The sequence below is a fragment of the Rhinichthys klamathensis genome, unplaced genomic scaffold (assembly GCF_029890125.1).
Source record: "Rhinichthys klamathensis goyatoka isolate OS25496 unplaced genomic scaffold, OSU_Roscu_1.1 h1tg000561l_1, whole genome shotgun sequence".
Taxonomy (NCBI): Eukaryota; Metazoa; Chordata; class Actinopteri; order Cypriniformes; family Leuciscidae; genus Rhinichthys; species Rhinichthys klamathensis.
Genome location: NW_026607027.1, coordinates 784,782 through 812,506, shown reverse-complemented (window position 1 = coordinate 812,506; position 27,725 = coordinate 784,782). Strand labels below are relative to the sequence as shown.

General features: G+C 39.3%; 1 protein-coding gene across 6 annotated transcripts in view; it reads left to right on the top strand.

Moving 5' to 3' along the window:
• Window positions 1-25,339, top strand: part of LOC130073768 (rho GTPase-activating protein 42) — a 156,984-nt gene extending 131,645 nt beyond the window's left edge. For 2 of the 6 annotated variants that reach the window (XM_056239367.1, XM_056239371.1), the window contains 12 exons: window positions 143-205; window positions 1,156-1,233; window positions 2,039-2,123; window positions 2,291-2,349; window positions 2,578-2,683; window positions 3,471-3,630; window positions 7,024-7,192; window positions 9,922-10,263; window positions 15,254-15,413; window positions 19,533-19,595; window positions 19,724-19,803; window positions 25,140-25,339. In XM_056239367.1, coding sequence (XP_056095342.1) covers window positions 143-205; window positions 1,156-1,233; window positions 2,039-2,123; window positions 2,291-2,349; window positions 2,578-2,683; window positions 3,471-3,630; window positions 7,024-7,192; window positions 9,922-10,263; window positions 15,254-15,413; window positions 19,533-19,595; window positions 19,724-19,803; window positions 25,140-25,228 — 1,454 coding nt within the window. In that variant the 3' untranslated portion in view covers window positions 25,229-25,339. The remainder of the gene's footprint in view (window positions 1-142; window positions 206-1,155; window positions 1,234-2,038; window positions 2,124-2,290; window positions 2,350-2,577; window positions 2,684-3,470; window positions 3,631-7,023; window positions 7,193-9,921; window positions 10,264-15,253; window positions 15,414-19,532; window positions 19,596-19,723; window positions 19,804-25,139) is intronic. The other 4 variants (XM_056239370.1, XM_056239372.1, XM_056239368.1 and 1 more) reach the window with 3 other exon arrangements.
• The last annotated feature ends 2,386 nt before the right edge of the window (window positions 25,340-27,725 follow it).

Genomic DNA, 27,725 nt, shown 5'->3' with positions numbered 1-27,725 from the left:
TGTGTCTCTGCTCTCTCGTTTCCTTTTACAAGGTCGATAGCATTACATTGAGTACAACCAGAGTAAGCCGCATCCCCCTGAGTGTGACGCACGCTAAATCCATCTATTGAACATGTTGTTTCTTTTCACCTGTCTTTTATAGCATATTTAAATGAGGCTGGCTTTAATTTTGTGAGGAACTGTATACAGCTGGTGGAGATGAGAGGTGAGTTTTGTGTTTATTGCCTCTTACCTTATAGGATATTTATTGTGAATAAAGCATTCCATACTTTTTTTTATTTTTGCATCCTTATTATAATAATAATATTAATAATAATAATAGAAAAAAATAATGTTCCAACTAAATAATGTAAAATATGTTTAGTAATGTCATGTTTCAGGATGAACCCTATGAAAGAAATGTGCGTGCGCGTGTGTGTGTGTTTATTCCTTATAATACTAATTATAATGATAGTACTAGTAGTAGTACATTACAAATAAATAAATACAAATATTTTAATAGTCATGTTTTAGGAATCTCACCCTGAATGAAATACTGTGTGTGTGTGTGTGTGTATATATTTAATTGTCTTCCCTGAATATCAGTGTTGATTATTATTCTGTGTTTATCATAATTAGGCTATTATTATTATTATTATATTTGCACCACCGTTCAAATGTTTGGGGTCAGTGCGATTCTTAGTTTCATTAAGCAAGTATCCATGGAATTGGTTAAAAAATAAGTGTAATAATAAGATTTACAAAGTTTTGTTAAAAAGTATTGTTGGCAATGTTAAGGTGTCTTTCACATTTTATCTGAGATACGCTTTTGCCCCAAAAAATACAAAATCCTGTTAGTAATGTTAGTAAGTGTTGGTGTGCCTTATGAAATGGGTATGTTCTCTGTCCTTTTTTTAAAGACATTTATAATGTTAATAAACATTTCTTTTTTAAATGATTTAAAATTATTCATATTTCTAATTCCAATTCATATTTCTATTTCAATCTATCTGTCTATCAAAAATCCTAACAGTCAGAAATGTGCCTAAACTGACATTAGATTAAGAAATGTATATGTCTTTTAGTCTCCCTCTCTGGGAATCTAGAGATTAAGTGTGAATGTATGTTGTGTTTATATATTTCTATATGTTCTGTGTCTATATATTCTCCTCTCAGCAGGGCTCAACACTATGGGTTTGTACAGAGTCGGTGGAATAAACTCCAAAGTGCAGAAGCTCATGATCACAGTCTTCTGTAAGTCCCTTCACTCTACACAACTCGAGAACTAGACACAGAAATGTGTGATTCAGGCCAGGCTAGCAAAGATACATTGCTCTGGCGCAGTTCCCTCTCGTCAAATTAATTAATTTTGGAGTTTACACGTCACGTCTGGTAGCTATTCATTTTGTTCTGAAAGATGTTCCAACAAATTCCTGGAATCAGTGTGTCTATAAACCCTCAATCAAGTATAAAACCTTCACAGACCAACTTTAAGAGTCACCATGACACCAAAATTGACAATTCTTATTTTATTTATGGGATGGTGCATTGTTTATTATAAATGATTTCTCAAAGCAAACTTTCTTATTAATGTGCCCTCATATACATATTATTTTACTGTTATATTTGATATGATTTTTTTTTTTAAATGAAAGAAATAAGAGATTGTACTTTGAATAGGGGAAATGAGGCCTATTTTAGAACATTCATATTTTTGCATTGAGAAACTTTCTTGACTGGTAAGCACATTTTCACCTGTAATGAAAAAAAAAGCCCTCACTATTATTACCATAGTGATGATATAACCAAAAATAATGATACATCATTTTTTTTTTTTTTTTTTTTTACACAATGTAAAAATTGGTCCTAACAATCACCTTAATTTTCTTGCAACATTAGTTTCTTATTTTGTAAGAAAATGTTGTGAAATATGAGATTCACCCAAATTACTTTTATGTTGGATTAGCAGTTTCCATGGGTCATAAATGTTTAAAGTTTAATGTCACTACAACATCTGCACACAAACAATGTTGTACATGTGCCTTGGTTTCTCTTACAGCACCCAAAGCAGCATCAGATATGGATCTGGACCCAGACACATGGGACAACAAGACTATCACCAGCGGCCTCAAGAATTACCTCAGGTTCGTGTGTTCAGGCTGACGTCACTACTCCTAATGGAGGTTCAAGATGTTAGTGAGAATTGCCCTGAAACAATGTGTACCTTTCTTTGTTTGAGAGAGTTGAAAATAACCAATAGCATTTCTGAGAGAGGAGATAACAAGATGTCATTCTTGTGTCCGTCCACTAGGTGTCTGTCTGAGCCGCTCATGACATACAAGCTCCACTCTGACTTCCTCATGGCTGTCAGTAAGTTAAAGCAGTTGAATTAGATATTAAACATATTTGTTTAGATTTTTAACACACTCTTTTAGGAGCCTGTTATTTTATATTTGGGTTGAGTTTGTGATCATGGTGTGTTGTGTTGATACTCACTGCTGTGTGTGTGCACTTGGATGAGTGAAATGCAGAATAAGGGACACCATACTTGGCTACACACGTCACGTCACTTGATGTGTTTGGTCTGTTTTCTTTCAGAATCTGATGATCAGAACTACAGAGTGTGTGCAGTTCACGCGCTGGTGCATAAACTACCTGACAAAAACAAAGAGATGTTGGAGATATTAATCAAACACCTACTCAAGTAGGCTATGGCCCAGTCCTGAATGTAGATTTAGATTACATTTTTACTCAAAAATTAAAACCTTTCTCTCTTTAAACTCACTTTCTTCTTAGTCTCGTGTAATGCTTTGTAGATTTATTTAGAGCAAAATGTTATATAAAATGTTAGTTTAGCAGCAGTGTACAGTATGTGTTCATGGATGCTGGTGTCTTCACAAGACTTTCTTAAAGGTGCAGTATGCGATTTCTAAGAAATGCTGTTGAAATTTGAAAACTCTCCAGTGCAGGAGAGACGTTAGAATGCGGGAAGACCTGAAAATGGACGCAGAGTTTGCTTTGTTTCTGCTCGATACACGAGTAACTTTAGTTTTTGCTATGTTTCACAATGCTTTTCTATGCTGTTGTTGTAATTGTTGAATCACAGTTGATTCATCCACAGTTGCAAGAGCTGTCCGATGCGCCAGCTGTTAGTAGTTGCCTGTGTTGCATAGCGTATAATTTTTTTGGGCAGAGCAATGAAGGGGTGTTTCTTTTGGCTATGGGTTTGTTTGTTTGGGTGTCGATTTCAAATATCAACAGTGTTTCTCAGATATCGCTTACAACACCTTAAACTACCTTAACCAACAAAACTTTCGTAGTCTGTGACCTTCATCATTTAAAATTAAGTGGTAAACAGCATGCCCACTAGGTAGCACTAACAACAAGCATAACCCAGTCATTTTTGTTGGTGTAAGCGGATTTTGTGGGGTAATTATTATTTGAAGTTTGAAATAATGGTTTGAGGATTTGATTGACACGTGTCCCTGCAGTGTGTCCGCTCACAGTGAGAGTAACATGATGACGGTGTCCAATCTGGGAGTGATCTTCGGCCCTACGCTCATGCGCTCACAAGAGGAAACTGTTGCTGCCATGATGAACATCAAATTTCAAAACATTGTGGTAGAAATTCTCATCGAAAATTTTGAAAAGGCAAGTAAAATCAAAGATAATTCATAACAATCTCCTGTAAATATATATATATATATATAACTGTAAACCACTGTTCAAAAGTAAGGTCAAATCAGTAAGATGAAAAAATATATTATAATTAAGTATATTTTGCTCAGCAAGGCTGCATTTATTTGATCATTGTACAAATTTGCAATAATTAAGGGCTAAGCACCTATTCTCATCGTTGGCGTTCCTCTTCGTCTTCTTACGCTCTGGAAGATTTCCGTCCTGAAACTTTTCCCACCGTTTAGAATTTTCCGAAAAACCTACTTTTTCAAACTCCTTGTAGGCCATTACTCCGATTTTCACAAAAATGTAACCAAATAATGCTGACAAAAAGTTATGTACTTCAAGTTGATTCATCAAACCGTTCTCAAATAACGTGCAAACAAATTCAACGAAGAGCGCGCAAAAATGGATGTAATACTGTATCTCTGCAACGCTTTGGCAAATTCTGACCAGACTTGGTTTGTGTTATGACAACCATGACCTTAGACTACCTGCACCGCTTCGGTGCAGTGCCAACTAGTGGTCAGGAGACATGGAGAAAAATGTACGTTTTTGTAGCATGCCGAGTCACACGATACCAAATTTTCTCATATCAAATGCCATATGTTACGAACGCATTGGCGTATCGTCACAAAACCCTGTATGTGTCTTCGGCACCATACCCTGACAGTACTCAAAAAGTTTCAGGACAGTGCCACCTTGTGGTAAAAAGTTATAATGCAATTTCCAAAAATGCTAACAACTTTTGATTAGCCTAATGAAACTGGTCTTAATAGATTCCTTGGGTCATGCTGAGAACATAGATACCAATTTTGCCATAGTCGGCTGAATTTCCTGTCCGCCATTTTGATTTTCTTTAAAAAACTATTTTTTCGAACTCCTCCTAGATCGTTTGTCCGGTTTTCACCGAAATCAAATCGTATCATCTTCAGATTGTGTTATGGATTTCGTGTTGATAGACTGTTTTTTATATTCCGCATCAACAAAGTTAACCTGTTAAGCTTCAAGCCCATTTTTGAAAAATCCCCAGATATGGCATACCCAAACTGAAACAGATACAGTTCATGAACCCTTTGTACTAAAAGCACAAGTAAGATCTCATTTGAAAGCTGACACCTGGAAGTTTATTGTAAATGTAGAATTAATTATTGTCATAATGAAAAAAAATAGTTATAAATAGCTTCAAAGTTTTGTAAAGTTATTATACATTTATTTTTATGAAACATCTTCATGAAAATAAAATTGAAGTTGGCATTGTAGCAATCTAGAAATGCACTGCAGCTAAAGCCACATGTCTAACCATGTTATATTTAAAATCTGAAGATGATAAGTCTAAAACTCTGTATTTAGTTCAATGTTTTTCAAGATCATGTCATATGACTTTATTTTGATTAGACTGGTGTTTATTGTCATCTTATAAGCATCTATTCAGTCTATTGCCTCTATTGTTTTGTGATGCAAAAACGAGTCCCATTCAGTCTCAGGCTCCCCTGCACATATTCACACCTCTCCAGCCTGTTTATTGCTCTAAATATGCTTTTCTTTTGTCTGCATTATAATCACTAACGACTAGCAATTCACACTGTTTCAATCCCTCATTTATTTTATAAAAGTTCTCACTTCACAGTGAAACTGTATCAAATGCCCTTTTTGAAAAACGAAACATTTCAGTAAGCATTCTTATTTAGAAAAAAAATCATAAAAATTACATCGAAGTTAGGTAGCAGGTGCTCAGTACTAGCTAGCATGTTAGCTTAGCACACCATCAATACACGACAATTTATGAGAATAAAACTATGTTTGTGCTCCAACTTACTTTATAGCGCAAGTCGAGTGTTTTAAATAACTTTCTGTAATCTGATTTGGCTTCAGATAAAAAAATCAGATAGAAAATATATTATTTTATTGTATTCTGCACAATTTGAAAGTCTATCTCGATTAGCATTACATTATACATATAATCTATTATTATGAAAATACCTGACATGACTCGAAGAACACAGGTAAATCAAATATCATTGCAATCATGTTTATTGTCTTCAAAACATCTTTATCTGCACTTTACAGCGATCTCGGATAGCTTTGTTTATGTGTCAGGACTTCCTGAATGTCACATGATTATGGCTCTTCTTCATGTGATCCATATATGGACTTTACTGTGCAAACAGCGCCCCAGACTGTTAGTATTGATAACACAGTACATCAGAGTATACAGCGCTCAAAATGATTACATCGACGCATTTGGGTATAAATTCAATAAATATTATTCCTGTCTATAGAAGTCTGATGTAAACCTATGAGAATCTATCAATATTTCTCCAAATCTGCACATGTTTGAGCTAAAAGCCCTGAGGGACGTTGTTTTGTGAATCGCTGTCATGACGATCGCACGGGAGTTTTTTTCTGAATGAGAGCAGCTGACGCTCATAATTCATATTAAAGGTAACGACTCATTTTTTTATTTCATAACTCCTGACACAAATTAAGACATAACTGTCACTATAAGTTTCACAGAATACAATAGTGGTCAAATACTGAAACTTGAGTCTTATATCGTTTTAATGATGTATAGTTTGTCAAGTTAATCACATTAAATATGATAGTAACTTTGAACTATTTTAAAAAAAAAACGCTTCAGAGCGCCCACGCACTGGTGACGGTTAACAGGTTAATGGCATGGTGCCAAAACGACTCTGAGGCTGTATCTCTGTAATGCTTTGGCATATTGACACCAAAGTTTGCATGTGTCATTGTCACCTTACTCTTACCACACCACATCAAATTGGTCACAGTGCCACCTATATTAGTTGAAAGTGATAAACCATTAAATCAAATTACTATATTTATGTTTTTTCAGCCATTATTTTTGCCTAAAATGGTCTTAATATGTCTTTAATTGCTCATTGTTGCAGTTGATCATGTTTAGTGCTTGGCCCTGATAATTGCTGCTTGTAGCTATATTATTTCACAATATTGTGTTTTTACTGTTTTCTTTTTGAATATATTTTAAAATGTGATGTCAAAGCTGAATTTTCAGCATTTATTACTCATTACTCCATTACTCATCTAATATGCAGATTTGGTGCTCTAGAAACATTTCTTATTGTTACCATTATTTTCAGGAGTCTTTGATCAAAGGTCCAGCATAGAAATGTTGTTTTTAAATGTTTTTGATTTGAAATAGAAGGTCTTTACTGGCACTTACACACACACACACACACACACACACACACACACACACAAACACAAATAAATGCATATTACATGTGGATTACTTAATACTAATGCTTTTTGGAGCTTGCATCCCTAATCAAACAGAAACTTTTTTCGAATTGGTCATGTTATTTGGGTATGTCTTCACAGATATTTCATCAAGCGCCGGACACTAATGTTCCCCTGCCGCAGCCTCAGTCTCAGGCAGGGTCTCGCAGGAGCAGAGCCATCTGCCTCTCATCTGGACCTCGCAAACCCAAGAGCCTCTACACACCCTCACTGTGCCTGGCTGACCCGGACAGTGAGTCTTACACTGCCAGTAATCCTCACATTTCACATTCTCTGTTGATAGTACATCCACTCTGTACTGTTTCATGATTACGTAAGAAATGAATTTTATATTTTGACATCAGCACATTATTTAGCGCCATTAACACATTTACTTATTTTAGTGGGTTTTGCTAAGGTTTGATAAAACAGGTGGAACAAAATCCCATATACACTCACCTAAAGGATTATTAGGAACACCTGTTCGATTTCTCATTAATGCAATTATCTAATCAACCAATCACATGGCAGCTGCTTCAATGCATTTAGGGGTGTGGTCCTGGTCAAGACAATCTCCTGAACTCCAAACTGAATGTCAGAATGGGAAAGAAAGGTGATTTAAGCAATTTTGAGCGTGGCATGGTTGTTGGTGCCAGACGGGCCGGTCTGAGTATTTCACAATCTGCTCAGTTACTGGGATTTTCATGCACAACCATTTCTAGGGTTTACAAAGAATGGTGTGAAAAGGGAAAAACATCCAGTATGTGGCAGTCCTGTGGGCGAAAATGCCTTGTTGATGCTAGAGGTCAGAGGAGAATGGGCCGACTGATTCAAGCTGATAGAAGAGCAACTTTGACTGAAATAACCACTCGTTACAACCGAGGTATGCAGCAAAGCATTTGTGAAGCCACAACACGCACAACCTTGAGGCGGATGGGCTACAACAGCAGAAGACCCCACCGGGTACCACTCATCTCCACTACAAATAGGAAAAAGAGGCTACAATTTGCAAGAGCTCACCAAAATTGGACAGTTGAAGACTGGAAAAATGTTGCCTGGTCTGATGAGTCTCGATTTCTGTTGAGACATTCAGATGGTAGAGTCAGAATTTGGCGTATACAGAATGAGAACATGGATCCATCATGCCTTGTTACCACTGTGCAGGCTGGTGGTGGTGGTGTAATGGTGTGGGGGATGTTTTCTTGGCACACTTTAGGCCCCTTAGTGCCAATTGGGCATCGTTTAAATGCCATGGCCTACATGAGCATTGTTTCTGACCATTTCCATCCCTTTATGGCCACCATGTACCCATCCTCTGATGGCTACTTCCAGCAGGATAATGCACCATGTCACAAAGCCCAAATCATTTCAAATTGATTTCTTGATCATGACAATGAGTTCACTGTACTAAAATGGCCCCCACAGTTACCAGATCTCAACCCAATAGAGCATCTTTGGGATGTGGTGGAACGGGAGATTCGTGCCCTGGATGTGCATCCCACAAATCTTCATCAACTGCAAGATGCTATCCTATCAATATGGGCCAACATTTCTAAAGAATGCTTTCAGCACCTTGTTGAATCAATACCACGTAGAATTAAGGCAGTTCTGAAGGTGAAAGGGGGTCAAACACAGTATTAGTATGGTGTTCCTAATAATCCTTTAGGTGAGTGTACTTGTATTAAAGGAGGGACTGAAGTCCTTAGTGACCAGAATATTATGGAGACTTTTATCTTACTTGTGCCAGTACGTAACCGCCTTGTAATTCCGTAGCATAGGGCGAACAGTCCCAGTTTCTGGTGTCTTGTCCCCGGAAGTAGAGCTGTCCATGGAAATGACCATTTTAGAGCCCACAGATACACTCCAAAAAGCCCAACCAATATATCCTGCTGGTTAAGCTGCTTGTTAAATTAAAGTAATACTCGTTGTATGTACTATATAACAGGGCCTGAACAGGGTGTGAGATTTGCACACAATTTAAAACGTTCCAGAAAGATTCAACACGGTAATCCCCACACACACACACGTCTTATAGCACATGGGTGAAAGTACACCCTAATATGTATGAAACATACTTCTTTTTTTTTTTTTTTTACAATTAAATGTGGAGAAATTGTTTTCTAACATGCAAAATAATAAGCCTAATTAAACATAAAATAACATTTTGAAAAGTTGTAATGACTGTAAACTGTATATTCACAGGTTGTACAATATTATTTGCAATTAGAACATTTTTAAATTATTTGTTAAATTCAGTTTTTTTATCATATGTACTCTTAATTTCATAGTCATAATTTTGTTGTAATATAATAATCTTTGATTATTCTGTTATCTCTGTGTGCTATACTATTTACTGTTGTTAATTTTTGGTTCTGGTTTTAATACAGGGATCATACAAATTATGTATCATAACAAATAATAATTGTTACAAAAATGTATTGTCCCCATTTTATAATTCATAAAATGTTAAGAACATATCTGGGTCATATTTAACCCAAAATCAAAAAAAAGAAATAATAATTTATATTTACTTATATTTTATGTGGGGAAAAAATCTCATTCTTGTTATTTTTATGTGATTTTATTATTATTATTTTATTACTGTTTGTACTTTGTGTTAGCATTTATTTTACTTCCTTATTTATGCTGGTTAAAATATAAAAAAAAGGTGAGAATCTAATCGCTATGAGTAAGAATAATGGGAATTAGTAAAAAGTAAAACACCTCGGACAAATTACATTAATAAGAAATCTTTGGGGAAAATCTGCCTAATTGTCATTAAAATCACACTATGCAAAAAAAAAAAAAAAAAAAAAAAAAGATAAGAAAATAGGCTTATAGGCTCATATTTATTTATTTTATTTTCATTTTGAAGTGGACCGTGACCTGGACATTTTGACATTTTCATGTTTCACCTAGTCACTGTATAAATCAATCAGCTGTGATCAATTTAAGATATGCTGTAGTTTTCATCTGCTGTATGTCTTACTGTCCCTGCAGGCGATACGTTCAGCAGTAGTTCAGGCAGCACTCCAATCGGCAGCATGGACTCCCTCTCCTCACACTCCTCAGAGCAGAACAGCTCCTCCAAAACCTGCTCCTCTCCACAGCCCAAAGACAAGCCCCCGTTCCCCGGCCTGCGGCAGACCCCCACCTGCACCAGCAGTCCCGACTCCAGCTCCAGAGAGGACGCTGCACGTGTGGAATGGGACTCCTGTGGTGTGAACTCAGCTGCCAGATCTTCACCAGCACCAGCAAAGGCTCCTCACTCAGTAGGAATCAGATCCGCGCAGCTTAACCGCTCCAACGCCCCATCTCTAAGATCTTTACATATCACAGAAGGTAGGAGCCAAACACACACAACTTGGAATGTTTTTCGAAGTCTCTAATGCTCGTCAATAATATGTTTTCAAATGTAATTTATTCCTGTGATGGCAAAGCTGAATTTTCAGCAGCCATTACTTGAGTTTTCAGTGTCACATGATCCTTCAGAAATCATGCAAATATACTGATTTGCTGCTCAAGAAACATTCCTTATTATTATCAATGGTAAAAACAGTTTTTGTAGCTTTTTGTAGATTTTAAGAAATTAATTATTTTATTAATACTTATTTATTAATAACTTATCTATTAAATTGACATTTATAGTGTTAGTAATATTTCAATTTCAAAAATATTATTATTCTTTTACTTTCTGTTCATCAAATAATCCTGAAAAAAATTATCAGTGTTTCAAATGGTATAAAAAATATTAACCAGCCAAAACAATTTTCAACATTGATAAACCAAACTGTATTCCAACTGTGTCTTATTTTCCATGTTTTCTTTATAAAACTGTATGCAATTTCTTTATATATACAGTATAAAGTTTGTAACCCTCTGATCTAGACAAAAAAAAAATGTACTCGGTTACCTAACGTAACCTCGGTTCTATCTAGAGAGGGAACGAGTATTGCGTAAGTTTAGCTTACGCTACGGGTAAAGTTCATCTTTTCTAGAGATACTGAAGCCAAAATTATTCTTAATTTTGTAAACTTTGTCAACGCAGTGCAGCAGCTGCAGACCTAGAGCAGGCTGTCTAGCGTGCTCATTGGCTGCTCTGCGGAAACTGCAGCAGCCTACCAGTGAGCCTGGCGTGACGTCACGCCCAATGGTGACGCTTCGCGCCCACTACGCGTCACAGCCCGCTGTGGGTGTGGCTTAGCGTATAAAAGCAGGGCTCGGAGGCTGCTTCCCTGGTTTTCATCATCTGAAGCGAAAATCGCTCGTGGCGCGAGCACGGCCGGTTACGCAATACTCGTTCCCTCTCTAGAGAGAACCGAGGTTACGTTAGATAACCGAGTACGTTCTCTTACGAGAGGTTCTCTCGTATTGCGTAAGTTTAGCTTACGCTACGGGAACCCTTTGTCAACGCCGTGCATCGGTGCATTCAAGCATCCACTCTATGAGTCCCAGGGAGTCCGGGGAACACTGAAAAGTGGGAAGACATAAATGCTTAAGACATTTATAAAAATGCCTTCTGCCTTTTTGTTTTGCTTTTCACTCCATTGTACCGAAATTGTACCGAACCGTGACGTCTGAACCGAACCGTAACTTCTGTGTACCGTTCCACCCCTAATAAGCACCCATGGGGAATGCAGAGCGGCGGCGCTGGGCTGCATGTTACATATATTAACCCATATAAGTGCAGCTCAACCAGGAGAGCTAAACAGTGAAAGGAGCCTTCGCACAAGCATGTGGGCAGATCATACACATATTTAGACTGACAGAAGTCTAGCCTGCAAGGCGGGAACTTCCATGTTATAGAATCGCACAAATGTAGACGGGGAGGCCCAGCCCGCCGCCATACAGATGTCGTGAAAAGAAATTACACTGGGCCATGCCCACGACGAGGCCATGCCTCTTGTGGAATGAGCCCTGATGCCCAGAGGGCATTGCAGACCTTTTGACGCATAAGCAGCAGCAGAAGGCGTACAGCGGGCGGCTGGGCCAGAATTGGGCCAGCGCATCCTCGTTCTTTGAGAAGAACACTGGGCAATGAGCGTTGTCCTTTGACGCAAATAGGTCGACTTCCGCTCTGCCAAGAGGCGCCATAACAACTGGACTGCTTGGGGGTGTAGAGACCACTCCCCGGGGGGATATTGTCCCTGGACAGTCTGTCCGGGCCATCGTTCAGGATCCCTGGCACATGCGTCGCTCTCAGCGAGCGCTGGAAGCACTGGGCCCAAACGAAGGAGGCGTTCTGTCAGATCGCAGAGGCTCCTGGATCTGATACCGCCCTGACGGTTCACGTAGGACACAACGGACATGTTATCCGAGCGGACTAGAACGTGTTGGTCCTGTATGAACGGGAGGAAGCGCTTCAGCATGTTCTCGACCGCCAGCATCTCCAGACAGTTTATGTGAAGGCGTTTCTCTCGGTCTGACCACAGGCCAAAGACCGGTCTGCCCTCGAAAAGGCCGCCCCAACCTGAGTTGGAGGTGTCTGTCGAGATGACCTTTCGGTGCGAAATCACTCCCACCGTCACCCCCTGCTGGTACCAATCGGCCGCTAACCAGGGCTGCAGGGCTGAAACGCAGCTCTGAGACACTCTGATCCGCCTGTAGCCACGCGTCCATGCTTGGTGAGGTACGCAGGCGTTCAACCAGCGTTGTAGTGGGCGCATGCGCAGTAAGCCCAGCCGAAGCACTGCTGCAGCTGAGGCCATACAGCCCAGCATCCTCTGAAACATTTTCAGGGAGGCGGTTTTGCCCTTCTGGAAAGATGCGGCTAGGTGTCGAACACGGCGCGTGCGCTCTGTCGACAGGTGAGCCTTCATAGCCACAGAGTCCAGTTCCATTCCTAGAAAGGAGATTGACGGTAATGAGCTTTTGGTCCAGTTGATCGTGAGACCCAAGCTTTCCAAATGACTGAGTAGCATAATTCTGTGAGATACGAGTTCCATCTCTGACTGTGCTAAAAACAGCCAATCGTCCAAATAGTTCAGAATTCGCACACCCTGACTTCTCAGGGGGTCGAGCGCCGTGTCCATGCACTTCGTGAATGTACTGGGTGCCAGGGACAGGCTGAACGGGTGGACGGTGTACTGATATACCTGGCCGTCGAAGGCGAATCGCAAGAATGGCCTGTGACGGGGTATAATCTGTATCTGAAAATAAGCGTCTTTCAGATCGAGAGATATAAGTCCCTCAGGCGAATTTGCGCGAGAATCTGTCTGGTTGTAATCATTTTGAACCGTCTTTTCATGAGAGTTTAGGGGATTGGTCTCAGACCTCCGTCCTTCTTTGGTACGAGAAAATACCGGCTGTAAAAGCCTGACTCGCTCAGAGAAGGTGGTACCGGTTATAGCCCCTTTGCACAGCAGTTTGGCTATTTCTGCGTGGAGTAGATGTGCTACTTTCGCGTTCCCTGTCGACTCGGTCCGTGCGTGGAAACGCGGGGGACGGCGAGCGAACTGTAATGCATAGCCCTGTCTTATTGTGCTCAGCACCCACTCTGAAACCCCGGAATCGCTTACCATGCTTTTGCATGTGTGGCCAGGGGGAGAATGGCCTCTGGGTCCCGATCGCCGCACACTGTGGGCTTTGGGAACTGGACCGGAGATGTGGGCGCGGCGCACGCGCCCTCGGTGCTTGAACAAAGCGGCTCGCTGACAGCCGCTTTCGGCTGATTCGTATGTAACGACCCGATTACACTGAATGGGGAGCGTTTTATGATGGCTTTTTGAAGCACGAGCGGTGCTTGAGGCGGAGCGATTGACAGTTAGTGCGAGCGCTCGTGAGCGAGCTCGCGACATACATTCGCAGCCTGACCGGTATGAGTGCTCGAATACGGCAGCTCGCCAACAGCAATGGCATGCTGTTTCATATATGACGCCCCAGTTACCTTGAACCGGGAACGTTTTCTGAGAGCTTTGTAGCGAGTGAGTGGCGCCGGAGGCAAGGCGTTCATTAGTAAGCGTGAGCGCGCTGGGGCGGGCACATAACCTACATTCAAAGCAACTCACTTATATGACTGTTCATATGCGGCGGCTCGCTGACAGCGACAGCTGGCTGTTTTAAGTGAGACGACCCGGTTACTGTAAACAGGGAGCGTTTTATGAATATTCTGTGATGCGCAAGCAGCGCCGGGGACACTTAAAACACCAACGATGTGAGCCGGATAACCAGCAGTGGCTAGCTGTTTCATATATGACGACCCGATTGCTTTGAATGGGGAACGTCGAGTGAGCACTTTGTAGTGTGCGAGCGGCGCCAGAGGCGGTGTGTCTGTTAGTAAGCGTGAGTGCTCGTGAGCGGGCATGTGACTTACATTCATAGCCTGACAGATATGAGCGCCTGGACACGGCGGCTCGCTGACAGCAGCAGCCGGCTGTATCACGTGAGTTGGGGGGGGGGGGGGGGGGCGGAGAAGGAGAGAGAAATGCTCGAGGGAGTCGTTCCGGCTTACGTTTGAGTGCCACATCAGGCTCTGCCAGTCTCTGTGCACGGCGCTTCTTCTTGCAGATGGCGGAGTGACAGCTTTGCCGTTAAGAGGTCTAGACGAGCCCGCAGGGTCGACATAGATATAGCTCCTCACAGTGGACGCAGCCTCCCGACGAAGTGCGAGGGCTGCGTGGTCTGGGCCCAGGCAGAGAGCGCAAATCACATGGCTGTCTCCGACGCTGAGCGGGGCTCGGCACGAGCCACAGGAAATGCGAGGCATTCTGAAAAGAACGCTCGCGCTCTTTTAGAGAGATGTGTGTGTCTCTGCGGTGAGCACACACACACACAGCAAAATGCAATAAGCAGAAAAGGATATGTCGCCGGATAGCGTTGCTGGCACGGAAGGCTTGAAGGCGGCGAGAAGTCGACCAGCTTCCTCAGGCGCTTTCCTCTGCTTGCAGTCGCTGATTTCAACGGCGGCGGCTTCTCTCTAGATCCAGCGGTGCGAAGAGCTTCTTCGATGAAAATCAGATGAAAAGATGAAAAACAGGGAAGCAGCCTCCGAGCCCTGCTTTTATACGCTAAGCCACACCCACTTGAGCGGGCTGTGACCCGTAGTGGGCGTGAAGCGTCACCATTGGGCGTGACGTCACGCCAGGCTCACTGGTAGGCTGCTGCAGTTGCCGCAGAGCAGCCAATGAGCGCGCTAGACAGCCTGCTCTAGGTCTGCAGCTGCTGCACTGCGTTGACAAAGTTTACAAAATTAAGGATAATTTTGGCTTCAGTATCTCGAGAAAAGATTAACTTTACCCGTAGCGTAAGCTAAACTTATGCAATACGAGAGAACCTCTCGTAAGAGAACTAACATTTAGTAATTTTGTACTTTTCTGTTTTGGGCTCTCTGGAGGTCATAAGAGCTATGTGGGGTCTGTACAGAGTCTAGTGTGTTTGGATCATAAAGACGGTGCCAGATCCGCCACATACCTCGATCTGCCTCCTAAAACAATCCTACGGCGAAAGCTGGACAACAGCAGCTCTACGAACGGCTATCAGAGACCAGGATCAGTGTAAGTGAAACTCTTTACCAGTATCTAACCCACTGATGCTAAACCTCACCCTGTGAGCGAATCAAAAGATTATGGATCCGCGATAGGCATCATTTGAGGATAAAGATGATGAATAAAATTTTTTTGAAAATGAATTAGAAAAAAAAAACATAACTTTGAAATGGATGTATTCTTTCTATTTATGTTGTCAAACATGTCATATGTTGTTGTTTTTTGTAGTGAGTGTCCTGATCCTCATCCATATTTTTTAAATGTTAAAGATTTTATATATATATATATATTATTAGTTTTTTTTTTTAGTTAGTTAATGCATTAAAGGTAGGGTATAGGTCGTTTTTGGTCTAAAAAACTTTTTCCCAAATTTGTTTAAATTGTCTTTATATACCAATACATAATTAAAATGTAAGTACTCTGGAAAAGAGAGTATAAAAATCGAGTGTCTGTAGTCCTCTCAGGGCTGTAATAAACACAGCTACTTATCTCCATTCACTCCCACCCCCTCCATTCTGGGCTCCTTCCAAAACCACGCCTCCAAAACACATGAACGCGCGCTGCCGACCGCTCACAGCTGGAGGACGCGCTTACCAGCGCCGAGCAGAGAGGAGCGCAGTGCATGTAGTGACATCATGTCAGATTCACATGTAATAAAATTCCTAACTTTATCATTATGAATATAAACAATTAACATGGCTGTTAGTACTCACTATCAAGCTAGCATATCGATACTGGTAAAGTTTAAAATATATTGAGTTTGATTCGTTAACGAGCTAGTAACATAAAGCAAAGCTAAAAACAGGTTGCATTGATATACGTTTTCCCATTACAATCAGTTACACTGTGATGAAGGTGAATTTCGTGTAAGATTCATAACATATACGCCGTGTTTTGCATGTAATTGTGTCTCTTACTAGCCTCTTACCCTCCTTGAGTCAAACGAGTGCGCGCATTTGGGCAGCCCATGTAGCAGCAGGGATGTTGCAATGGCAGCGAGAGAGAGTGACAGTCGCCCAAACCAATCATTTGTTTTCGTCTCGAATGGAAATAATGAGCTGTGTTTATTGCAGATTAAAACGTCTAGTCACTCGATTTTTATACTCTCTTTTTCAGAGCACTTACATTTGAATTATGTATTGGTATATAAAGACAGTTTAAACAAATTTGAAAAAAGGAATTCCTACCTACCCCACCTTTAACTAACCTTAACAATAAGCAGTATTTTTTTTACAGTATTTATTTATCTTTATGTACATTTGTTAATAAAAAATACAACTGTTCATTGTTAGCTCAGGTCCATTATAATATTAACAGATACAAAAGTTTCATTGTTAGTTCTTGTTAACTAATGGTAACAAATGTTACCTTGTTGTAAAGTGTGACCCAAAATGCCTTTCTGCATGTTGATTACACCACACTGATTTGGAAGAAATTGATTTGGCATGCAAATGTAAAAAAAAAAAAAAAAAAAATAGTAATAGTAATAATTTAAAACAAAATAACATTTCTGTTAATCATTATTTAAAAAAAAGATGGCACACTACTTAAGGCTATTTTTCAAGAATTAACCTTTTTTCATTACGTTCTCATTGCAGTTGATTTATTGTTAGGAAACCGTAGAATTGATCATGTAAGTTGTATATTGAACTTATTGTTGTATGTGAATTGCATTTTTAATGTGTTTAAAATTAAATTAAAAAAAATATACGGATCACATTAAAGGGATGGTTCACCTGAAAAAATTATATAATTTACTCACCCTCATGGTTCCAAATCTGAATGACTTTCTGTGAACACAGCAGAAGTAGATATTTGAGAAATGTTGGTGACCAAGACCATGGAGAAAAAAAATTCATGTTTCACAGATGAAAGAAAGTCATACAGGTTAAGAATTACATGACGATGAGTAAATAATGACAGAATTTTCATTTTTGTGTGAAAATCTCTTCCATTACTTCATTGACAACTTTTATATGCTTCTGTCAGGTTGTAGAAAAACACTACGTCATGAGTAATATAAAAACATTTATTGAAAGTAGTGAGGAAAGTTTGTGAGGTATTATATAGTGTAGTTGCTGGCAGCGATGGAAGCTGCTGAATGGAGATTGATTGCAGTAGTTTTTTGTTGGCACTAGTTTAAATTACACTGCTGAAAGGGTTGGTGTGACCCAGCACTGGTTTTTAAATCTTCTCTGGAGGGAAGGATGTATAATTTCGTTTGAGTTATCATCACAGGAAGAACAGAAACATCACGTCACTTAACATCACGTGGACTCCATTTGTACAACTTTAAGTGTTAGCAACATGTTGATTTGAAAAATGTTTGCCCTGAGATTGTGTAAGTTACTTTAACAGTTATATAAATTGTACATGAATCACTGCTTATAGAGGTGATTCTCACATGTGCAAATATAAATATTCCCAACCCCAATTCCAGAAAAGTTGGGACATTTTGTAAACTGCAATAAAATCAAGAATCTGTGATTTGTTAATTCTCTTTAACAGACAAAGTACAAAGAATATATTTTACAATGTTTTCACTGACAAACTTAATTGTATTTTGTAAATATAAACAATTTTTGATTTTGATGGCTGCAACACACTCCAAAAAAAGTTGGAACAGAGGCATGTGACTGTGTCACATCACCTTTCCTTTTAATTACAGTTTGTAATCATTTGGGAATTGCGGACATTATTAGTTGCAGCTTTGCAAATGGAATTTTTGCTCAATCTCGCCTGATTTAAGACAGCTGCTCAACAGTCTGAGGTCGTTGTTGTCTGATTCTCCTTTTCGTGATGGGTCATACATTTTCAATAAGAGAGATCTGGACTGCAGACAGGCACATCCACTCTATGGTACAGAGTGTCTAGAAACCACTCAGTTCTAGCATGTGCAGAATGAGGCCTGGCATTGTTTTGCTTTCCAGTAAAGATGTCATCTTGATGGCAGTTTATGTCTCTGTACAATCCAAATATATATATATATTTTTTTTATAGGGACAATGCTCATTGATCAACAAACAAGTTACTTGCTGTAAACAAGCCAGAGTTAGGTACAAGTGCTAGTTTCCATCTGTTGTCCCTTGCCAGATCTTAACAGGCACCCCTAAAATACAAAAGTCAATAAAAATACACTATAAATTTAATAAATACAGTAGAAATGTAATAAATACAGCAGGAATTTTAAAACAATATGAGCCTACCCTCAAACAGACAATACATTGCTCACCTCACCCTCAACATAATTACATTATAAAGTGAATACAGTATAATAAAAAAAAAGCAAAGTATGTTCATGGACTATATATATATATATATATATATATATATATATAGTTTTAACGAGAGTAGATGTTAAAACGTCAGCATGACGTTTTAACATCTACTCTCGTGTAATGGAAATCATTTATATATATATATGAAGAGTTCAGAAACAAAAGCCTCTAAGTGCCATCTGAAATTTTCTTGTAGAATGATAATTTTTATCAAGCTCGTATATTTAAGGTCAGTAATTACAATGACATAACTTAAATGACAATGAAAAGTATCTATTAATTGTCATTTAAGTGAAATTATTTAACTTAAATATACTAGCTTGATAAAAATGATCATTCTAGAAGAAAATTTCAGATGGCACTTAGAGGCGTTTGCATCTGAACTCTTCATATATATATATATATATAGAGAGAGAGAGAGAGAGAGAGAGAGAGAGAGAGAGAGAGAGAGAGAGAGAGAGAGAGAAGAAGAGAGAGAGAGAGAGAGAGAGAGAGAGAGAGAAGAAGAGAGAGAGAGAGAAAGAAGAAGAGAGAGAGAGAGAGAAAGAGAGAGAATAGTTAGTGTTAGTATTAATGGGTTAAGTGTTGACAAAAAAGTGTTGTTCTTATTCTTCTTTTGAGTTGAACTCCAAATCTAGCAGTGTCGACCGCAGTCACATAAAGACCGAAGGCTGCAATGTCTATGTACTGAATGTAGAATGTTGGCTCTCACCAACATTTATTTTTTATGCATTTCAAACTGCTGCCACCTGCTTGGTTAAAATGGTTTGTTCAGCCAGCCTAATTCTTGTGCGGTGAAATAATGGCGTCAATTATCATCCTGACGTCTTTGCATGGTTGTATGTTTCAGGGTGGCTGCCAGAGCACTGCTTTTTGAGAACCCATCAGCCGGAAAACCTCCCCTCTTGGGAAGGTAAAAATAGGCACACTACATAAAAACAACTGTTTAATATATATTTCATGGCAAACATCTTTATAAAACCAACAAACGGTCTTTTAAAACATCCTTGAATTGTATCATTTCATGATCTGAATCCATAGAGATGCCAAAGCCATATATTCCTGTGAAGCCGAACACAGCAATGAGCTGAGTTTCCCACAGGGGGCTCACTTTTCCAACGGTGAGTCTATCTATTTATCTATCTGCCTGTCTATCTATCTATCTGTCTGTTTATATATCAATTTGTCTGTTTATTCATCTGTCTGTCTGTCTATCTATCGACCGTTCTATCATTCATTCGTTCTATCTATAGATCGTTTTAGAGTTGTCAAAAAGTACCGACTTCGGTACCAAGTCGGTACTGAAATTGAAAAATTGTGATGCTTTGAGCGCTGTTGAGCAGAATCGTAAACACCTCTGATTGGCCATTGTGTTCACGCACTTATTGGATATGTCTGTGATTGGCTACAATGATCAACGCTCAGGAGCAAGTGCATTCCTAGTCTTCCATACATAATAGCCTCTGTGACATTTAGTCACTTATCAGTTCAAAATCACAGTGCATGTAAAAAAAAAGATTTGTCCACTTTTGCGTGGGTAGATACACTATCATAAAAACAATTGAGCAAAATGGCGCCAGCAAACAAGAAAAACTGTAGACAGTATTCCATTGAATACCTTAATTATGGTTTCATACCTTCTCCCACCAATGCACAGTTTCCAATGTGTTTACTATGTGAACAAGTTTTTTCAAATGAAGCCATGAAACCTTCACGTCTGAAGGAGCACCTTATGAAGATCCACCCAGACAAGGCAGATAAGGACCGTCCGTTCTTCCAGGCCTTAAAAGAGCAACACGTTAGGAGAACCATCAGCAGTCTCTTCACTAAGAATACCAGCCAAAATGATAGTGGGCTAATAGCGTCATATAAAATCTCCCTGCTGATCGCCAAATGTGGACAGCCGTTCACAATTGGAGAAAAGTTGGCTCTTCCTGCCATCAAAGAGGTAATCTCTACCGTGATGGAGCGCGATCCCACACAGGGGCTGAAATCCATCCCTCTCAGCAATGACACCGTGGCACGCAGGATAAATAAAATGGGTGCAGATACAGAGGATACAGCCTCTGTTCAGACTTCAGCTGGACGAGACAACCACCGCTGACAACAACGCTCTGCTGATGGCCTATGTCCGTTATAGGGCCTCAAACAGTCACAAGATGGCAGATGAATTTTTGTTTGCTTAATATCTGGAAACCGACACCAAGGGCCAGACCATTTTAAACACGCTTTCTGCTTATCTACAGGAGAAGTCAATTCCCATCTCTAGCATCCATCCACTGATGGTGCCCCCGCTATGGTTGGCAGGTACCGTGGGTTCACTGCTCTGCTGAAGGAGCAGGTGCCGCATATCCTCACAGTCCACTGTTTTGCACCGCCACAACCTTGTGGCCAAATGCAACAATCCAGTTATCCATGAGTCTCTCCATGTTGCAGTCAAAGCAATAAACAAAATAAAAGCCCATGCACTGAATGACAGACTGTTCCGACAGCTGTGTCAGGAAAACGATGAGACTTTTGAGTGGCTTCTTCGCCATACTGATGTCCGCTGGCTCTCAAAGGGAAACTGCCTTGCTCGTTTTTTGTGAGCTGTTGAACAGCATCGTTGAGTTCCTGGAGGAGGTTGATGGAGCTCTCAGGGAAAAGGTGCAACATCATGTACCTCGTGGAGACTTTTTGGAGAAAATGAATGAAGTCATGTTAAAGCTCCAAGGAAATGACATCACTCTGGTCAAATCCAAGGCGGTTATCCAAAGTCTCACCTCCAGGCTAGATCTCTACAGTATGGAAGCTTGTTTCCGCCACAGAATGAAAAATAAAAAAGTTAATTGCGACTTTTTATCTCACAATTCTGACTTTTTTTCTCACAATTGCGAGATATAAAGTCAGAATTGCGTGATATAAGTCGCAATTGCGTGTTATAAAGTCAGAATTGCGTGAAATAAAGTCGCAATTACGTATAATAAAGTCAGAATTGTGTGTTGTAAAGTCAGAATTGTGAGATATAAACTATTCTGAGAGGAAAAAAGTAAAGTCTTTTATTTTTCCTTAGAATTGGCCTGATAACTCGCAATTGCGAGTTTATATCTCACAATTCTGAGAAAAGATGTCAGAATTTAGAGACATAAACTCGCAATTATGTGTTATAAAGTCAGAATTGTGAGATAAAAAGTCAAAATTTTGTCTTTTTTTCTCACAATTGCGACTTTATTTCTCAGAATTGCGACTTTATAGCTCGCAATTGCGACTTTATTTCTCAGAATTGCGACTTTATATCTCGCAATTGCGACTATTTCTCAGAATTGCGACTTTATATCTCGCAATTGCGACTTTATTTCTCAGAATTGCGACTTTATATCTCGCAATTGCGACTTTATTTCTCACAATTCTTACTTCATATCGTAATTGTGAGATAAAAAGTCTTGTTATTTATTATTTTTTTTATTCAGTGGCGGAAACAAGCTTCCATACTACAGGCAGAGTATAGGCAGGAGGCAGGCAGTTTGCTCATTTCCCACCGCTGGCCAAGGTGATCTTTTTTTCAGAAACAACACTAAATAGATACAACAGGCCCACTATTAGTATAATTAGCCTAATATATTTTATTTTCATGAATACCATTGTAATGTTTATTTTTTTGAGTGATTATACTGAGTCTGAAAATACAGACCTATAACACACATGACCTTATAAATATAAATAAACATTTTAGTAGAATAATAAGCAATAAAACAACTAATTCAAATTCAGATAGTCTAAAAATATTCATGGAGATAAGAGAACAATTGAACTAAAATAATACTCATTACAGGTGTCTGAGGCTCTTACCGATGACCTCCTCCTAGTTTACACTGACCACCTGAGGATGTTTAAGGCCGACATGGAGATCCGCTTCAGGGACCTCCTTAACCTTGATGTTCCCATTTGGTTTGTGCAGCCCTTTCAAACGGATGTGATCGAATGCGAACCCGCTATTCAGGAGCATCTTGTCGACATCCAGTGCGAAGACGAAGCCCAAGCTATTTTCCGTCCCTCTGGCTGGTGCAGCATGTGGGTCAAATATGCCCAGCGTTATCCGGCTCTCTGCCAAAAGATCAAGCTGCTGATTCTTGCTTTTCCAACAACATACTGTATCTCGTTGAGCAGGGATTCAGCCAGGGGACCTGGATAATGGATAGGCCCAAAAAAGGTCGAGAACCACTGATTTAGCAGATGCTTTTATCCAAAGCGACTTACAAATGAGGAGAAGCAGTCAAGCCAACAATCGGGCAACAATATGCTAGTGCTGTGACTAGTCCCAGTTAGTCTAGAACAATACACATTAGTTATCAGTTATGAGTTATCAGGTTATATATATATATTATAGCAAGGTTATATCATCCTTTCGTTCTCTCATTCCATCGTTCTATCTTTATCTCATCCCATCAATCTATCGTTCTCTCATTCCATCGTCCTTTCGTTCTCTCAATCCATCGTTCTATCATTCCACCATTCTATTGTTCTCATTCTATTGTTCTCTCATTCCATCATTTTATTGTTCTCTCATTCCATTGTTTTATCTGTTGATTTCAGCCAGCGCTTGTCATTTCTATGTGTAACAAATGGTTAGTAAATGGTATTGGTGGTCAGTGGTCAGGTTGTCTCAGGCTCACACAATTCATCAAGTGATCAGTTCAACTTCAACATCAACTTCAGTTCTTAAGTGACTTTTTATGAACTGCGACTGAAATATCCACCAAGAAACATGCAGCAATGCTGGCCATGAATCATATATCAACTAGTGTATTGGGAATGTGGTTTGGTGGATGTTAAAATATGTACGTCTTTTGTGACGTGCAGTGACGGTTACAAAAATCCAAGAAAATGAACTATGATTGAAGTACTGATGCACTTTTGCTGCATACACACCAGGGCATTAATATTGATAGAAAAGAATGTGTTCCTGTGTCTGTTCTGTGGAACAACCATCGGTTGTTGTTCCTCATACACGTCAGGAATAGAATTTTATTGCTGGATGTATTTTCCGCACTTGGCCGGGCACCAGGGCTTTGAAACCGGTCACAGTAACCTGGTGAAGGCAAGTCTTCCTCTCTCTAAAGCTCAGCAAACACTTAGCACAACATAAACCTCCTCTTACCCATCAACCCGAGTTCTCACTGTTGACATTTGAGAGTTCTGCTTATATAATTCACTCTTTATTTTGCAATCCCATCTGCCTTATGCTTTAGTGTAAACAGATGCTTTGATAGTTCAGAGAATGTTGATATGAGTCATTACTGGGCAATTCATTTGTGAGGTCCTTTTGAAAGCTTTATGAGGATCATTTCACGATGCAAAGTGACCCAACTTTGTGATTTACTACCTGCAGATGTGGTTCACTTGTGCCGCCATTTTATGAGGATACTATTGCTTTGTGAACATAATGGTCAAACAAATCACTTTATGAACGGTCAACTTAACTTAATGCTGAAGAAACGAAACTAGATAAAAGTGAGACTTTAGAAGTATTTGCTTATTTTTGGTCTTTAGTCATTTTACCCACCAAGTAAAAAATTGTACATCTGATAACTTAAAAATATATAAATAATAGCACACCTCAGTAAATCACATGATTTGAGGTAACACGTTTCAAAAATGCAGGATGACTTTCATGCCAAATTTGATGCTTAGGGTTGGAGGGTTTGCAGGGCTCAACAATAAGGATAGTTCAGACTTTGGCTTGCCTTGACCAAATATATATACACACACAGTAGTGGTCAAAACTAAGTGAAAAGTTGTTTTATTTGTGATAACACAATGAAACATGCCAAATTGAGCGGACATACTTTTTTGGCCTGTCATACAAAGAAAACTTTTTAGTAATAGCTGTACATTTTTTACAGACAATATTTTACTGGAATTTGCGACTATATTACTGATTGATTTATCATTTTTAACCCACACTATTAGAAGAAAAGTTTCTGTCAGGTCATTTATTTGAATTCATTTTGTATTGTTCGGTTTTATGAATTAAACAGTTAATACACATTCTTTATCACTAGAAAAAAATGAAATAACCTCTTAAGCATGAAAGTATTATGCAATCATTTAAGACATTTATCTTTATATAGAGCCTTTTGGGCGTCAAGCGTTCTTTAAAACTGAGTCAAGAACCCCGCTGAAGTCATTATTTTTGATGATGTTAGATTGGTAACATAAAAAAATCTGCAAAGAACATACAATGTAATGTTGAATAATTAATTTAAATTTGCAAAACAAGGCATAATACAAGAAGCTGCATTGACCCAATGATGGTTTTGTCATTTGTCCCAAAACTCTCGCTGGTTTCGGGTCTCGTATCTATTGTTGTGCCCCAGTTTATTCAACCCCCTAAGTATGAGCAATAATACTATAGACCTTTTTTCATATTATAAAAGACTTCTCCACAGCTTAACCCTTCTCCGTTTCTTCTTTGCAGTGTATTCTTCAGTGGAACCAGGCTGGCTCCAGGCAACGTTTGAGGGCAAAACAGGACTCATTCCTGAAAACTATGTGGTGTTCCTCTGACAGCATCCAACCAGGAGAGAGAGGCCAAGCATTTCATGGTATCCATGGTAACATGAATTTTAGTGCAAGAGCTTAAAGTATATATCAAGCATTAAATGATTTGTAAGTGAACTGTATGGATATGACATTATATGACACTGAATAGTAAGAGATAATGTATGGTACACAAACCTCAATGATACAGCACAAGGCCTGAATCGCAGCTGTAATTCTAGATAAAGCTTTTGCTGACATGATGTGCTTCTGCTGGAAGCCGAACTGAAAACATTGAGTTTAGATGCACAAATTTAGATACACTGAGGTCAGGAGGTGCAATGTACCGCACTAAATGATCCTTTCAGGCCTACTGTGCGGTGGAATACTGCAATTCTGTCATGAAAGACCAGCTTATAGGTCTAAGAGACAGGCTTTCTTTTATTTTAGCTCAATTCTTATTATTTTGAAATGAAGGGAAAGAAGGTTAAACCTGTGTGTGTGTGTGTGTGTGTGTGTGTGTGTGTGTGTGTGTGTGTGTGTGTGTGTGTGTGTGTGTGTGTGTGTGTGTGTGTGTGTGTGTGTGTGTGTGTGTGTGTGTGTGTGTGTGTGTGTGTGTGTGTGTGGTTTCTCATTATAAAATGACTTACTGTTACTGTCATAAATGTTCAAAAGTCTGAGACCACACTTTTAGGATTTTGAACATTTTTAACAGAGAAACTAGAACAAAATGACCACAAAATATCTCAGATTCTGCATTATTTCTAGCTGACAAATCAATTAAGTAAATGTGGTCAAATTTTCAGCTTAACAATGAGGCTCAAGATTTTATTTTGAACATTTTCAAATCATGCCCGATAATGTGATCAGGTTTTATGTAGTTTATTCATATTCATTTATCACATTATGCTGTTCATATAATTTTTGCAAATAAAAAGGAATAATAACAAAAAAAGCTAAACATTTTTACTAGTGGTCTCAGACTTTTGGACCCCATTGTGTTATTGACTAATAGAATTCTACATGCAGTACTGAAATCAGCCATTCTAGCACAAATTCTCAGAAAAGTAAAATGTTCCAATTCTGTGCTGAATTATCAGCATCCTTGGATCACTGCTTATTTTATCACATTAGAGCAATGGAACTAAGTGTTCTAGTTATTTATAATTGAAATGTATCATATTTTCTGATACACACAAAATTATTCCTATTCCTGAAACGTTTGGAAACCACTGGCTTGGGATAGTAGTGGATGATGTCTAATTTTGGCATCCAGGTCTTTACAAATACTAATGAAACAAGTCCAACTGTAATAACTTCATTGTACCAGATGTTCTGGACGCATAATTCCTTCTGAAGTTTAAAATGACACCCACTGTCAGTGTCAACAACACCAACATGATACATTCCAGCCATCTTATTGAAACTTGTATTATGATGATAACTGATTAAAAACTAAAAAACTAAATGATAGATATGTATATATGGATGATTCTTTTGCAAATCATATATTTGTCGTCTTAATTCATTTTGGTTCCGTCAATAAATTTGTTTACAAAATGAGACCCACTTCTTGTCTAAAGATTTGTAGCACAAGCTAAATCATCAGAAGTAAGTCCCAGACGAAGAGAAACGGCGTCAGAAGTCTTTGGAAAGCGGCCGATTGCCAAGATCTCAGTGTTCTTTCCCAATTAAATACATGAGAATGCTCTGTGGCCTTGACTGCTGATGCTGGACTGATACTCCCTTCAGATAGGCCATCAAGGTCAGAGGGAGGAAATTATAGGAGCACCAAGAAATGTTTTTCAAATTTATGCTCTTGCCTTCCAGTAAAACGCTACTGACGAGAACACAGACGCAGCCAGATCATTTCCATAATGACAGATTAGCTTCTGGTTTAAGACATGATTTTTTTTAGGGGTGGTAAATAATGGCACAAACACCAGTAAATTGACTATTGCAAACCTTAGTAAATCACGTTGCGTGATTCATTTAAATACTCTCCTCCCATAATTTTTGCTTCTGAAAGGGAAACTCCTACAAATGCATATGCAATAAGGTCAGCCGCAAAAATAACCGTCTACGCCTTTTCACCACTAATTGTAAATCCTGACAGTAGTTTAACGCCGAAAGAGGGTTTGCGCTGGAGTAAGCTGTTTGTAAATCTGGCCCTTAAAGGTGCATTGCGCAACTTTTCATGTTAAAAATACCTGTTTTTCTATCCTATACATGCTTAAAGAACTGCCTGATGGGCTGAATGAGCCCTTCTCTGCGCACTGAGATTGCCTCTGTAATCCTGTACAGTAAAATATATAAGAGGGATTCGGGCACGAATTTGAGACTGGGAGTGACGTCATGCGCGTTCACGCTCACCAGGCTATGTCTCGCAGGTTTGTGTATTCGCCGGCGCCGCCATTCTTAGCATCAGCGAAGACAACTCGTGCGTCAAAGGCAGAAGATGGATTCAAAGAGACCGGCTTGTAGTCCATTCCAAACCCCAACGCAAACTCCACGTAAAGTAAAG